The sequence below is a fragment of the Kogia breviceps genome, chromosome 8 (genome assembly GCF_026419965.1).
Source record: "Kogia breviceps isolate mKogBre1 chromosome 8, mKogBre1 haplotype 1, whole genome shotgun sequence".
Classification (NCBI taxonomy): domain Eukaryota; kingdom Metazoa; phylum Chordata; class Mammalia; order Artiodactyla; family Physeteridae; genus Kogia; species Kogia breviceps.
The window spans coordinates 29,937,938-29,953,099 of NC_081317.1; the positions used below are offsets into that span (position 1 = coordinate 29,937,938).

Genomic DNA, 15,162 nt, shown 5'->3' on the forward strand with positions numbered 1-15,162 from the left:
AAAGCAATTATACTCCAATAAAGATGTTTAAAAAATAAATAAATAATTTTTAAAAATCTTTCATAAAATACAAAAATGTAAAGACAATCAAGGATGAAATACATTGACAAAAGAGCACTAATTGATTGCTTAATATTTTATTTTTATTCCTTCATATCTTGAGATAATATCATTTGCAAATAGCAAAACTAAGAATAGTTTGACTCTTGAAAATTCTTATTTGTGGAAATAAGATGCTTGTCAAGAATCATTATTTTATAGATGGAAAAACTAGTTGAATATTCAGTCCTGGCTAATGTGATGACTTCATATTCTCTTATGTATTTTAGGGCATGTGGTATTGTTCGCTTATCCAGAAAAAAATATACATTCTACTTAAGTCTTAATAAAATAACAGCTAACAGTTATTGAGTGCCTGCTAAGTGTTTTTGATATACTTAATCATATAGTTCTCATACCACTCTCATGAGAACTCATTTCACAGGTGAGGAAACTAAGGCATAGACAGGTTAAGTTCAAAGACATACAGTAGTAATTAGTGGATTGGAGATTTGAACCTACGTGCCTTAGGCACTAAAGTATAAGAAACTTGCTTATGATGAGACAAGTATCTAATAAAATCACATTTTATTGAAGGATTTTTAAATACAACCCATAGTAAGAAATATATTTCACTTTGTATTATATTTTCTCCCTCTGCCTATGTTACATACTCAGAAAAAGTTTCACATAAAAACACTTGTCCTTAGGATTGGGAGTTTGGGATTAGCAGATGCAAACTATTATATACAGGATGAATAAACAAGGTCGTACTGTATAGTACAGGGAACTATATTCAATATCCTGTGATAACCAAAATGGAAAAGAATATGTATATATATATAAATGAGTCACTTTATGTACAGCAGACATTAACACAACATTGCAAATCAACTGTACTCCAATAAAATTTTAAAAAAACACCTGTCCTTGCTATGTAGAAAACTCTAATATATTCAATTCTATTCCATTCTTTTTCACTAAAAAATTCTAGTTGAACCCTACCTTGTGTACATTTGTTTCACAATCAACTAATGGTTTGAGACCTGCAGTTTGGAAAACACCATAATAAGGGACATATGTAAGACACAGTAATACTAAATGAAGCTAATAATAACTAGGGATGTCATTTATTAAGCATCTACTATGTGCCAAAAGAGTGTCATTGATATTTATGTATAATATCCTCAATTCTCATTACAACCCTGAAAAGTAACTCAATCTTTTTTCACAGAAGAAACCGGGATGAGGAAAGGTTAAAAGATGTGTCCTACAGAGAGTAGCCTGAGCAAAGGCTCCTTCCACTAGTCTAGTCTAATAATAACATTGTAGTATTATTAAACAATGAAATCCATTTTTTAAAAAAGATGCAGGTCTGTATTTCACTAGCAACCTCATTAAAAGGTAGTATCTAATTCATTGCTACCCAGTAGTTTTTAAAAACCTAACCTGAGAGAAACTATAATTAGGAAGGAGTGAAGAATATATAGTCTACCCATTCTTTTAGAACATGCTTACTATTATGAGTCAGATACTGTTCTAAATACTGCACAATCCTCATTTAATCCTCATGATGACCTGAAGAGGTAGGTGCTGTAACGTTATTAGCCCCACTTTACTAAGGAAGAAACAGAGGCACAGGAATTTAAGTCACACACCTAGTAAAAGCAGCAGAGCAGGTTTCCATCCTAGCAGTCTTAACCTTTCATTGTGCTGTATCTCTCAAGTTCAACCTAGACCGAATCATAACACCGACCTCCTCCTCCCTTCTATCTCACACTATTGTTTTTGTGCATTTAGCTTTGATGTGATGTCATCGGCCTATGTTAAGAGTTGATATGAGGTCCCATATAAAGAACAGCACCAACATACTCAGTATTGTCATTGTTTATCATGTCCCTTATGAGAACTCAGGATGAATTCCTATCCAGTCACTATATCAGAAAGATTCTACTCTTCAATCGTTGGTTGCTTTTTATCATATAACTACTGTGAAATGTGAAAATGACCACCAATATTTCCTTATTGTGTTGACTATTAGACAACTTATACTCCTATACACTATAGTATATATGTATATATGTATATAGTATATATACTATATATAGTATATAGTATATATACTATATATAGTATATAGTATATATACTATATACATACATATATATATAGTATATAAGTATACTATACTTATACTCCTATCTCCATTTTTATTTCTTCTTCTGTTCCAACTGCTCTTTGAAGCTTGCTTACTTTATTTGGTGGAAGTTGGTATAACTTCTTTTTGGAACAAAATGAGAATACATAAACATGCCTCAGTGCATATTTATGAGTTATTATTAACCTTCGTACCGATGAAATTGATACTAGGAGACATTTGAATAAAGTACTCAAGTCTGTAGCACATAGCTTAGCCCTTCATATTATGCTGACATATTTGTAACCTGATTTTCCCCAGGCTGCTCAAGTTTGTGTGGAGAAATACATCACAATTATAGTAATCATCCTGGGTTCACCTGAGTTGTGTGACCTTAATGCAATTCATGTAATCTCTCTGCGCCTGTTTCCTCTTCTAGAAAATGGAAATAATATATGTACCACATACAGGGTGGCTGGGCAGAAGAAGAGTTAATTTATGTCAAGTGCTTAGAACAGTTCCTAGGACATATGCATAATATAGGCCATCACCTTCACCGTCACCATCTCCTCCTCCTCCATCTCCTCCTCCTTCCTCTTCTCCTTGGATCTCACCCATGTTGTTTATGGAGAACTTTCAGTCCCTCTCAAAGTGTTATCCTTATTTCTAAGGGTTCCCAGTGAGGTCTCAGGTGTTTCCACTGTCAGTTTTCTCTGGTGTTTCCCCTCTAACTTACTACAGTGTTTCACACTTCCATCAGTGCCACTTGAGGGTTTCTCACCCCAGCTCTTTCGTGCAGCTACTGACCCTTGAGCCTAACATGCTTACTCAATACTGAACAACATGCAAATCCTCAATGTGTACTATCCCCTGGAGTCCTAAGACTTTGCTTCTGCATCACAACCATGCCAAGTCTTATCACCTAAGCTCTGGTGCAGTGTTCCTTCCGCTCTGAGTTTCCTTTATCCCACCTCTCTATGGAATTGAACATATGTCCGTGAGGCTTAGTCAAAACCAATATCCTGAACACACACCATGCTGCCCTCTCCATCCCCTGCCCTCGCTCCTTCTCCACGCAGTAGCCCCTTCCCTTGTTCTCCGCCTGTCAATACCCATCCCTCACCAAACCCATGCAGCCATGTATGAAGCCCAGCTTGGGATCAGCTGACACCCTCCTACAGATCACTGTCTGTTTCCTGTATTGGCGAGCGCTCCCCACTTAGCTTGATCACAAATTGCTTGAGGTTAGAGAGCACGTCTGAGAATGCCTCACCTTCACAGCACTTAGTTCGGAACTGAACACAGAGGCGGTTTTCAGAAACAGTTGTTGGTTGACTGATTAATTGGCATTGGTCTTGATAGCTCCTGGCCAGACCAGAATAAGCTCGCTCTTTGGGGAGGGAAACATTGTCTCAGGTAGAGTGACCTAGCACCCCAGTTTGTTCAAGACTACCTCCATTTTAGCACTGAGAAGTCCCATGCCCCAGGAAACCCCTTGGTCCTGGGCAAACTGAGATGGTTGGTCACCTAGCCCCAGGAGTCCCCAGTTCAAACTATGCCCTTTACACCCCAGACCAGATACCAGTCCTCTCATTTCCACGTCATGTGTCTGCCCCTGCATCCCTGGACACACATACATACTCACATGAGTCATAGCAGCATTCATCTATCCTCTGCTCTCCCAGCTTGTATCCTGTCATATAAATTAGTGGTCCACAATTGCTTCAGACTTTACCGACCAAAGAAAAACATACTTGTCATCTCAGCCTCTTCTCTCAGCTTTGTGACCTCCCCACTTATCCCTCTGTGACATTCATTTTTTTCTCCAATCAGCAGAGAACCTGGGTAGAAACACAATACTCTCAACTCTGAGGCTGGATTTCAGATATTACGGGCTTCTGCCTTCTGAATCTTTGTGGAATGATCAGGATTTAATGCATTTTCATATATTGGGTTGTCATTCTTAGAAAGCGACAGCTGAGGAAAATCCCTGGTACATGAGCTCCTTCTACCTCATTATCTCCCCACAGCCGTAATTGCTTTTTTCACACTAATACCGTCAACCCTTCCACCAGCACTTGGGGCCAACATAGCCTCACCATCTGCTCATGTGACACCGACATTATGGCCTCCCTCCATGCCTCCCTAAATGGGGCTGGAGAAGGCAGCGGAGACGGCAAGTGTGCCAGCTGGCACGAGTGACACAAACGTAGACAGTGATGAATCATGGCCCAGGACAGGGCGGAGGAAGGGAGGACACCGACGGCTAATTTACACAGTGCTGCAAGGCAGAGCTCTCTGCTTGTGGAAGCAGAATCAACGTGCTGTTTCTGTCCCTGCAGTAAATGCATAAGCTTCTTTTTAATATATGGCCGCAAGAGAATGTTCGATAGAAAAGAAACCTCAAAATCAAGATCCGAATTGTTCTATATTTGCTTCTGTGCATCTCTAACTGGTATTTTATTGAGGACTCTCCAGGGAGCTTGAGGATGGCTTTAAAATGACAGGAAGGGGTTTCTGGCTGCTCAGGGGAGGAACCAAGGCCAAGGTGACTCATGCTGATGGGTCAGTTCTGTCCCGTAGGCTGTGGAAGTTCCCAACTACCTCTACCACCCTGCGTCTCCAAGGTTCTCTGTTCTTTATGCCCTGCACTTGATTCATTCATTCATTCAGTTCTCTCTGAATGCTGTTTCCATAGTTAAATTGGCCAAGCAGCTATTCAAGATTTTGTCTATGTATATCAAATTTAGATATATTGACCTTGGCCTTTTTATTGTTACTGTTGATTTTGATGTATTTGATGTTAAGACAATTCTGTTTTAAAAGTTTCTATTCTTCATTTTTCTGAGTCCTCTTACATATATATACACATATATACATATATATATAATATATATACATATATAATATATATACGTATAGATCGTGTATAGAGAGATCATACATATACATATATACACACACATTATTTTGCTTTCATTTACTTCATTTTCACCTTTTTCTCTTTTAAATGGAAGTGGTAGCACAAATGTCCCTTGTCAAATATAATATTCTTCCTCAATAGAGGAAGCTAGATGCCATTTTTGTTTTATCCAAAAAGCCCCCATCGATCCTGCCTGTTCTCCAAGCTTATTTCTCCTAAGGGCTGATGAAGGTGAGAGAGAGAGATGTGTTTCCTGCCACATGGATGAGATACAGAGAAATCAGATCAAGCCTGTGCAGGAGACAGAAACAGCCCCAGAGGCAGAGCCCCCAAACTGCTGGAATCCTAGTGTTAGCTCCAAAACATTCGGGTCAGCTGGCTAGGTTCCCTCCTGTCGGGTCGACTCAATTGACTAGTGCAGCACAAAAGAAATAGAAACTGCATGGCCTTGACTTTATAGACTAGCTACTAGCAAGACCACCGATCAGTGGGGCAGCTTGGGAGCACCTATCTCTCATTCCTATAGCAAACATCCTTATCCAAGTTTCTTCTCTGTTGCTAAAGAGAAAAGAAATAAACAAAATGCTTGAAACAGTAGAGATGGCGGGCATGAGCATTGGTAATTTACACGTGCCAATAAACAACTTCAGGCACAGAGAAACACACGCGACTGTCTAGAGATTACTGGACCGTCAGAAGTTGTGCCAGAAGGTCCACTGGGGGAGAAGGGGTAGAAAATGTCAGATAATGGAACAAAATCCTTGTAGAGCCAGAAACAAGTCATGTGTAAGAGAGAGTGATTGCAAAGTATGATTTGGAGCCTACCTGGAGATAAAAGGTGGTGATGGATACAGCCAAAAGGTAACGACCTTTATAACAGGATGGTTAGGCGTTTTACTTCAGACACATTCACGCTGGAGATACTCGAGGTTAGTCATTCCGGGGCTGGAATAAGAACTTGAGACTAAAACCTAAAAGTTTATGGTTTCCCCCTCCCTGCCCCGTACGTACTTCCAAATAGAAACAATTTTTAAGCCATAAAGGATGTACAAAGATGCCCTACCAAGTTCTGATTCTTCTCCCAAAATGATTACTTTGATACTTTTAAACAAATCAACATTTTAAAATATTTTTCCCCATTTTCGTTTCCCTGCTTTGCTGATTGTCAGTCTAAGGACATGTTTGGTTTCCTTGTTCGATAATCCAGCTGTCATCAGTTCTCCTTGCTGGGCCTCTGTTTTCTCATCTATGAAATAAAGATTTTAGATGGGAAGATCTCCAAGATCTTTTCCAGCTTAACTTTCTGTAATTTCATAACCTCAAAGACCTCTTTTCTGTCTATCTTTATCACTCTCTCATCTTGCCATTTGGTGTTTCCTAAGGGGAGTGAGAAAAATAATGGCATTTCCATACCCCCCCAACTCCTCATACCTATTAAAGGCTACATCTAAACCTCGGTGAGTATCTGGGACATTTCTGAATCAAATGAAAGGATAATTGTGTCCCTTTTTGTGTCCAAACCTTATGAAGGATATATGTCTGTAATAAGATGTGATCATCAGTAAAGTCCTTTACTTACTGGTCGAAAGCATTTTGGAATAAAAGCAAAATCTTTTTGGAAAAGGATAAAAGTTATGACTGATATAAGATACCTGTACGATGTTTTCATCCACGCTGGGAATTTAGGTTCTGAAGATTTCCCTTAACCTTTCTAGGCTTTAGCTTTCCTGTTTGTTCATTCATGAATCATTTACCTGCCTCTAATACTTTATAATAAAGTAAGTCTCTCTCTAACAATTTATGAAATTGCCCATGAACAGATCTCACTCTACATCTTGCCAATTCATATGCCACTATCCTTTGACTTTTCACCTCTGCCCTGAATGGCGGTATTGCGTTGGTTCCCATGCATCCCCTGAGAAGGGCGCAGCAGAACCTGGGTCTCTCTACAAGCCTTGCTGTGGTCTGATTCTCATTTGGGAGCTGTTCGTTATTTTCTGGAAGGTATATGTAACAGATGTTACAAGGCAGACAAGCAAGCACACACTCCCTGAGCCCGAAGCACATGGAACCAGGCACGTACACACTTGCCAATACCAATACAAGGAAAGCTGCTGGGTGATGGAGGGAGTGTGCTCTGAGGGTCGGGCGCTGCTCCGAAGCCCTGCTAACGTCTCTGTGTGGCCATGCTGTATTTTCAGCTTGTCATCATGGCTGGGACAGTGCTGCTTGCCTACTACTTCGAATGCACTGACACTTTTCAGGTGCATATCCAAGGATTCTTCTGTCAGGACGGAGACTTAATGAAGCCTTACCCGGGGACAGAGGAAGAAAGCTTCATCACCCCTCTGGTGCTCTATTGTGTGCTGGCTGCCACCCCAACTGCTATTGTAAGTACAGAAAAGGATTTCCTTCTTTACTGGTAGATCCTAATCAGCATTTTCTGTCTGCCTTTTCTCCTCTTTCCTCTCTTCCTGGGCGTTCACAGCAGCCTTATCAGGCATGCCCCATTTCAGCCAAAACAGAGTGAGTAGAGCTGTGCATAAAATCTCATTAAAATAGGTCTTGTCTTTTATAGGTGGCTTTTGGTTTTTGGTTCCTGAATTTAAATATATATACATATATATTTTTAAAAGAACGTCTGAATGTCATACGTATATATTTTTTAAATGAACAGGGCTGAGTTGCTGCCATGTTAAGAACAGCTACTGTACTCTTAAAAAAATATGCTGTGCGTTGTGTGTATTCAGAAGAGGTCTTGAATGTAAATGCTGGCCTTGATACAAAACCTCAACAGAGTGGAATAGAATCCCCCAGGCCTGTATCTCTTGCTCTTCTGACTGAACTTCCAGAGAGGCCAGAGATGAAGGAAACCCCTTGACCTGAAGTTTGCTGTGAATTGTTCTGGGCGGCTCTGGCTCTGCTCGCATTACATCACATTCAATTAAGTTGCAAATTTACCTTCATGGATTGCATTCTTCTCTCTCAAGAGGCACGCACACACACAAAAAAAGTGGCCTGACAGGCCTCTTGGGAGACTATATCAAAAGCATAAAGCTCATAGATCCATATTGTCTAGTAAAATGATTTAGCATTTAGACATCTTAATTTGATTTTTTAAAAAATGACTTTGTGAGTGTTTTAAAATAAACATTTCTGTGTCTGAACATGCTACAGCGTCAGATTATTTGGGATGTAATTTCAGTTAATAATTTCCCCCTTTCCCTTCCAAAGCCGCCTCCCCCCCAACTCTCCCTCCTCCCCTACCTGCCCTCTCCCACTCCCCTCTCCTTGGAGCAGTAATAAAAATACCGACTGGCATGGTGGGGAATGTACTGATTGCTCAGACATTCAGTTCGAGTATTGTTTTCTATGCAAATGTTTTACTTGCTGTAAGATGAGAAATAGAATAGAATTTTGAGGAGGAAATAATATGGACATAATGAGTCGTAGTACTTTAAGTTCATTTTGATCATTGATCCTAGACTTGACAAGCTCCCCCTTAAATAATAAGGCTATGCCATAGGAATTAAAGTCAGCAGTGATAAAACATGATCTATCACAGTGGTTACAAACACATGCTTTGCAGTCCGACCTTCCAGGGTTCACATCCTGTCTATGTGACTTCAGGCAAGTCACTCAACTGTTCCCTCCCCCCAAAATGGGGATAACGTGACTGCCTATTTCACAGAGTTGTCAAGACTTAAATAAGATGCTTCATACAAATGACTTGGCACAGCATCTGGTACGGACTAAATGGTTAGAAGTCGAGAAAACAAAGAACCTGGCTGGAAACTGATCTTTACATTCTTCAGGATCACAGACCAACTTCCTCTCCTTGCAGAGAAGGAGATTCCACTGAAACCCTGGTATCACCTCCTCTTTAGCGCGATGGGGGATGTGCCCTCTCCCAGAGGAAGGCTGATCTCCGTGTTCCTCTTACCTTTCCCTTTTCCTTTCTCACCAGCCCGAGGACTAAGAGAAAGCATTAAAGATACCCTTCTAAGTACCTTAAAAGGTGACACACTTCACTCCTCAGATAAAACCTGGAGGCCACATTGGGTTCTATCTGTAATGGTTTAATGGCAGCTCTACCTAGTCCTAGAATTAGTCTGGAATCAGGTCCTGGTTTCTTCCTGTCCCATAAACATATCATTTTCTCATGGACTCAGACATAAATCCCTGAGTGATCCATTGACTGACTAACATATTTTCCTCTCTTCTTCCCAGTCCCAGGAAACATCATTGCCTAGGTTCTCTTGCAATTACTTTTTGTAATTATAGAGAGTTTTTTCCCTTTAAAAAACAAAAACAAAAACACCTAAGGAAAGCAAGGGAAACAGATCAATAAAAATTACAAAAAATCAGTGAATCAGAAAACAATAGGATTAATAAGTAAAATGTACAACCCCCTGGTTAGTCTAATATAAGAAAGGCAGGGCTTCCCTGGTGGCGCAGTGGTTGAGAGTCCACCTGCCGATGCAGGGGACCTGGGTTCGTGCCCTGGTCCGGGAGGATCCCACATGCTATGGAGCGGCTGGGCCCGTGAGCCATGGCCGCTGGGGCTGCACGTCCGGAGCCTGTGCTCCGCAATGGGAGAGGCCACAACAGTGAGAGGCCCGCTTACCGCAAAAAAAAAAAAAGTAAAGAAAAGAATATATAAGCAAAAATATATAAACCTTTAAAGTCTACACTGTAGTTTTATTTAAATTGTATATTCAATTCTGTGCCAATACATGCTTACTTCTCAATAAAATTGATAATATTCTATGAAAAGATAACTTACTAACAATGCCTTTAAAATGTAGAAAAGCTGAATAAATGAATACAGATGTTTAAACATGTCTAAAATTTATCACACAAAATAGTACTGGGGACACATAACTATAATATAAATTCCTTCAAACTTTCAAGGAATAGAAAACCCATAGCTGGGCTTCCCTGGTGGCGCAGTGGTTGAGAGTACACCTGCCAACGCAGGGGACACGGCTTCGAACCCTGGTCCGGGAAGATCCCACATGCCGCGGAGCAACTAAGCCCATGTGCCACAACTACTGAGCCCGTGTGCAACATCTACTGAAGCCCATGCGCCTAGAGCCCATGCTCCACAGCAAGAGAAGCTACCGCAATGAGAAGCCACCGCAATGAGAAGCCCGCGCACCGCAACGAAGAGTATTCCCCGCTCGCCGCAGCTGGAGAAAGCCCGCACGCAGCAACAAAGACCCAACGCAGACAAAAATAAATTAACCAAAAAGAAAAAAGAAGAATAAAACCCAGAACTATGTAAACTGTTCCAGAGCCTTAAAATAAGTGGAAAGCTTTTCAATGCACATTATGAGGTGAGAAAAATATGGATTTCAAACACTTAGAAAGTCTACATACACACCCACAAAAGCATCCTCAATTAGGAATGTTGTTGCAGGCAGATAGAAAAGGGTTGATAGATTTGTCTACCTGAAAATAAGCATTTCTACCAAAAGAAGAAGTAAATAAAGACTGCAAATAAAATTGGCAGCATGAGACTCCAATGTAAATATTCCTAATACTTAAAAAGATGAGCTTCCCAAAATAAAAATGAGAAAAGACAAAAATAGACAATTAACAACAATAAATTGACTGTATGCATATAAACATTTCTAAACTAATCAATTATCAAAGAAAAATTATTTTAAATACAGCATTTTTCCAATATAAGTTTGGCAAATGTTTTAAAGTGTAACCCATGTTGTTAAAGGTGCAGATACTTTCATACAATTCAAATGTAAACTGACATTTTCTTTCTGAAGAGCAGCTGGTCGAGATGTACTGAGAGTTTTATAAACTTCAGACCCAGTCATTAATTCCATGCCCTGAATTTATGTTAAGGAGATAAGGAGAGTTTTATATAAATACAAAGATTTGTATATAGGGATGTTCATGTCAGTGATAGTTTTAAGAGCGGAAGGAAAACTTGGCTAAATACACAGCACTAGAGGATTGTCTAAACACATTTGGGGCAGTCATGTTTCTGAAAGACCTCTAATAGCAAAGAAACATGTTTGTGATTTAGTGAAATGATTTGTATGAAGGCTAAAAAATTGTATATAGTATTGCAGATAAACGTTTTTCTCTTCTATAAGAGAATTTGAACTTTCCTTAGTTTTCTAGCTCTGTTTCCTTAGAAAAAGATATGTATCAGCTATGTTACTAGGCAAAATTAACGCCTGATTGGTGAATTGCATCTGGACTCAGAGAACTATAATTACCTGAAAAGGTGCCATGCTGTGACTTCCAAGTACAGTGACTCTGGACACTTGGCATGTCCAATGTGGGAACTTGGAAGCTATGTCTATGGAGTTGCTATACAATATATTGACTCCTATGGGACATGATGAGTCTTTTAAGCTGGTGGCTCCTGCATCCTCTGATATGTCTGCAGTCTCCTTGCACCTGAACTGTACTGGACCACTGCAATGGCATGTGCTAAAGAGGAGTGTGTGATGCTGCCCTGTTGGCAAGCTGTTGTTCCTCCCAAGTGGACCAGTGCCAAATGAAGCATGTGGTTGCCTGTGGGTCTGAATATTTAATAGACCCTAACAAGACGCCATGTGTGTTACAAGTATAATCCCAATTTTATAATTACACATAAAAGACTAGTAAGAAATAAACTAAAAATGTATAGCTGTTATCTCTGAGTGCTAATGGTACAGTCTTTTTTCTTCTGTTTTATATATATATGTTTAAATTCTACATCAATGCAGTATTTTTGAATTGAAAGATATATTTTTAAAACATTCCAGTTCTTCTGACATAATTATGAAATGACCAATCTTTAATAAGACTTGAAAATAGCAATTCTAATAAACAAAAAACACACATGGACAAAAACAAAACAGAACTTTATGATGAATTTTCTCTTCTCTTTGGGTAAAAATGATAGATCTTTCATTCTAAGATTTTCAGCAAAAACTCTTCTCCCGCCTACAAATTTTGATCACATATCTTCCACCATTTCCTTTTCCCCAAAGGACACAAACTGACATGGGGTCAAATGCTCTGATGGGAAGCCATGGGGATATGGCTAATGGATAGTGAACTAAGTGTTAAGGACCTACAGTTCTACTCTAGTTTTCAAGTATGGAACCCCGATTCAGCTGTTCCATTCCTTTGCTTCTCTGGGTGAAAAATGTGACCAATAATGATGGCAGCCCTCCAAGATATATGCTGAGGAGTATTCCATAAATGATGATGGCAAGAATAACATCTTTTAATTTACTTGTATTCTGCAGTCCTTGCCTACTTTATCCTCACAGCATCCTAGTGAAATAGAAAAGAGACATCCCAAAGAACATAGAGAAAGTTTGTGGTCCAATTCCCTTCATTTTTGACTCTGAGTCCGTGAGTTCATTCAGGGGGCCAGTTGTGAGCTACGTTACTTGTAACTTGAGACTTAGCTACATTAAATGATTTGCTGAAGGTCGCAGTTAGTTCTGTACGTAATTGGACAGTTACCCACCCATTTGGTTCTACTTTTCTTTTCCTCCCGATGAGGGGCATTGCTAGGAACTAGCGCTGATTACAGCTGATGGGTTCATGGCAGAGAGCTGAGTGACCTTGAAACCCTGCTGTGGTGCTTGATCTTCCCCCCAAGACCTGAAAATAAGTGAGCAGCCACAGGACAGAGAGCAGAACTCCCCTGCTGCTCAGGGACATCTCCTGGGGGCAAGGAGCCATGTTTACTTCTGCCCCTTCCTGCAGAGATATGGCGTATCCTAGAGCAGTCATTTTTGGGCCACTTGAACACGGATCCCAAGTGCCTAGCTCAGCACACCCCCTGCCCCTGAGTGTGCATCCTTCATTATCCTCACACTGCTGTCAGCCTGTCTCAGGCCTGATCTGTCAGTACAGGGAGGGATCCCAGTTGTGGCTTTGCCCCAGTAATTGTGTGACCTCTGATAAGGCATGTTCCCTCTTTGGGTTTGATTTCTCATCCGTAAAAGGTGGGGTTGGGCTAAATGATCTCCAAGATCTTTCTGGTTCTAATGTTCCATGAGAGATGAAAAAAAGAACCTTCTAATTGGAAGACTCCCAATGTCAGATTCCCAACTCCCTAGGCTCTCTTGACTTTCTTTCGGGAGGTCAATCAGTGCCTGGCCAGGTGTTTCACAGAGTGTGTGTGTGTGTGTGTGTGTGTGTGTGTGTGTCTGTGTCTGTGTCTGTGTCTGTGTGTGTGTCTGTGTGTCTTCCCTGTAGTATAAAGAAGGCAAGACTCCTCGGGGGTGACTTATGTGACACAAACTAATGGCAATTCTCAAAAAAGGTAGTTCAACCTGGACTCGTCCTTGGTGTTCTGTGTATTCTCTAGCACAGGGGTCCCCAAACCCCAGGCCGTGGACCGGTACTGGTCATCAGCCTGTTAGGAACCAGGCCGCACAGAGGGAGGTGAGCGGAGGGCGAGCGAGCAAAGCTTCCTCTACCGCCCCCCATCGCTCCCATTAACGCCTGAACTTCCCCCCCGCCCCCCCCCGGAAAAACTGTCTTCCACAAAACCGGTCCCTGGTGCCAAAAATGTTGGGGACCGCTGCTCTAGCCCATTAACCATAGAAAAACCTAGCACCCTAAACTGCCCTGTGTCTCCAAGGATGGGCGCTGCTTGCAGGGACACACAAGAAAGGCATGAGGGAAAAGACTGCCGTGGGTTTGACCTGTCATTTCCTATTTCTCCTTTTGTGCTTCGCTGTCAGAAAGGATCAGCATCACGTTGAGACAAGGCCACACAGGAGAAAGCTGTACAGGGACTTAGGAAAGGTTAGAGCTTGGGGGATTTATGGCGTCCAGAACGATTTAGCCAAAAGTGTTGGCCCACACTTCCAGGAAACCTGCAGGGTGTATTCTGACCAACTGGAAACCCTGGCTAACAACTGCCTCAGGCCCCGTGAATAAATTCACAGACTCAGAATCAAAGGCAGAGAGCCTGTTTGGATAAGAGGATTTAACCCGGTGGAGAATCTGATTTACCCTTATTTTATCTCAGCCCTAGCACCACAGGCATGAGGAAATAGCTAGTAAACCTGTTTTTTGGCCTCACCACAAAGTGATGGGAGTACTTAGAACTGAAGCAGCAGAACGTTTGACACCCAGCCTGAGAGAACTGACACAGCTCACAGTTTGTGTGCAAGTGTGCACGCGCACACACACAAGACTCATCTAGAATTTCCTGGAAAAGGAAGAGGCAAGCATAATTTGATAGAAAGGCACAATCTGGAGGAAACTGCGACTCTTCACCTGGGGGTTTCTGGGCCATAAGCTCTTGCAATGAATACAAACGCTCAATGCACAGTGTGGATCAGAGCGGACTCTGGGTAAATGCACATCTGTTGCCTGGCTGGCAAGGGACGCAGCTGCCAGAGCAAAGGGGAGACAGTGTGGGCGCCTGTACTGAACAACCTCATCTGTTGAAACCCCTTTTTAACACTTCATCATTCACATCGTTTTCCCTTTTGTACATTATCTCATGACTTTATTTATTTATTTATTTTTTACCGTGAACACGTTTTCTTTGTTGCAAATGTACTTAGTCATTACAATTTACTTTTTTTTCTGGGAAAGGGTTATAGATAGCCTCATTAATTGTTGTGGAAGCCTCATTAATTGTTGTGGATTTTTTTTTAAAACCTTGAAGAAAAATATCCATTTCCCTATTTACTATCCATGTGGCAGATGAGTGCTCCAAATTCCTTTACAGATTATTTTTTCCCTTAACATTGTCCCATGGAGAGACTTGCTTACCACCTTTGAGATGCCCCTTTTAAGGATTGGTGAATAGATGATTGTGTTAGGAGCTTTGATAATTTGTTTCTTGAAAAGACTACTGTTTGCCTAAAATTATGTGATGGTCAGTTTACTTGGTGATCACAATAAATTTTACTTTTTACTAAGAGCAGTATTTTAGCTAACTCATTTTAAATTCCCATTTCTCTTGTATCCACCATCCAGAAAGAAAAAAAAAAAGGCTCAAGAGAATACCCTGCTTTGGAAACGTAGCATCCCACCTTGGTGTTGCATTATATAGCGAGTGTTAACT

General features: G+C 40.8%; 1 protein-coding gene across 3 annotated transcripts in view; it reads left to right on the forward strand.

Moving 5' to 3' along the window:
- The window catches only part of PLPPR1 (phospholipid phosphatase related 1), a 262,742-nt gene that overhangs the window by 208,661 nt on the left and 38,919 nt on the right, over positions 1-15,162 (forward strand). For all 3 annotated transcript variants that reach the window (XM_067040120.1, XM_059072865.2, XM_067040121.1), the window contains one exon: positions 7,301-7,489. In XM_067040120.1, the coding sequence (XP_066896221.1) occupies positions 7,301-7,489 (189 nt within the window). The remainder of the gene's footprint in view (positions 1-7,300; positions 7,490-15,162) is intronic.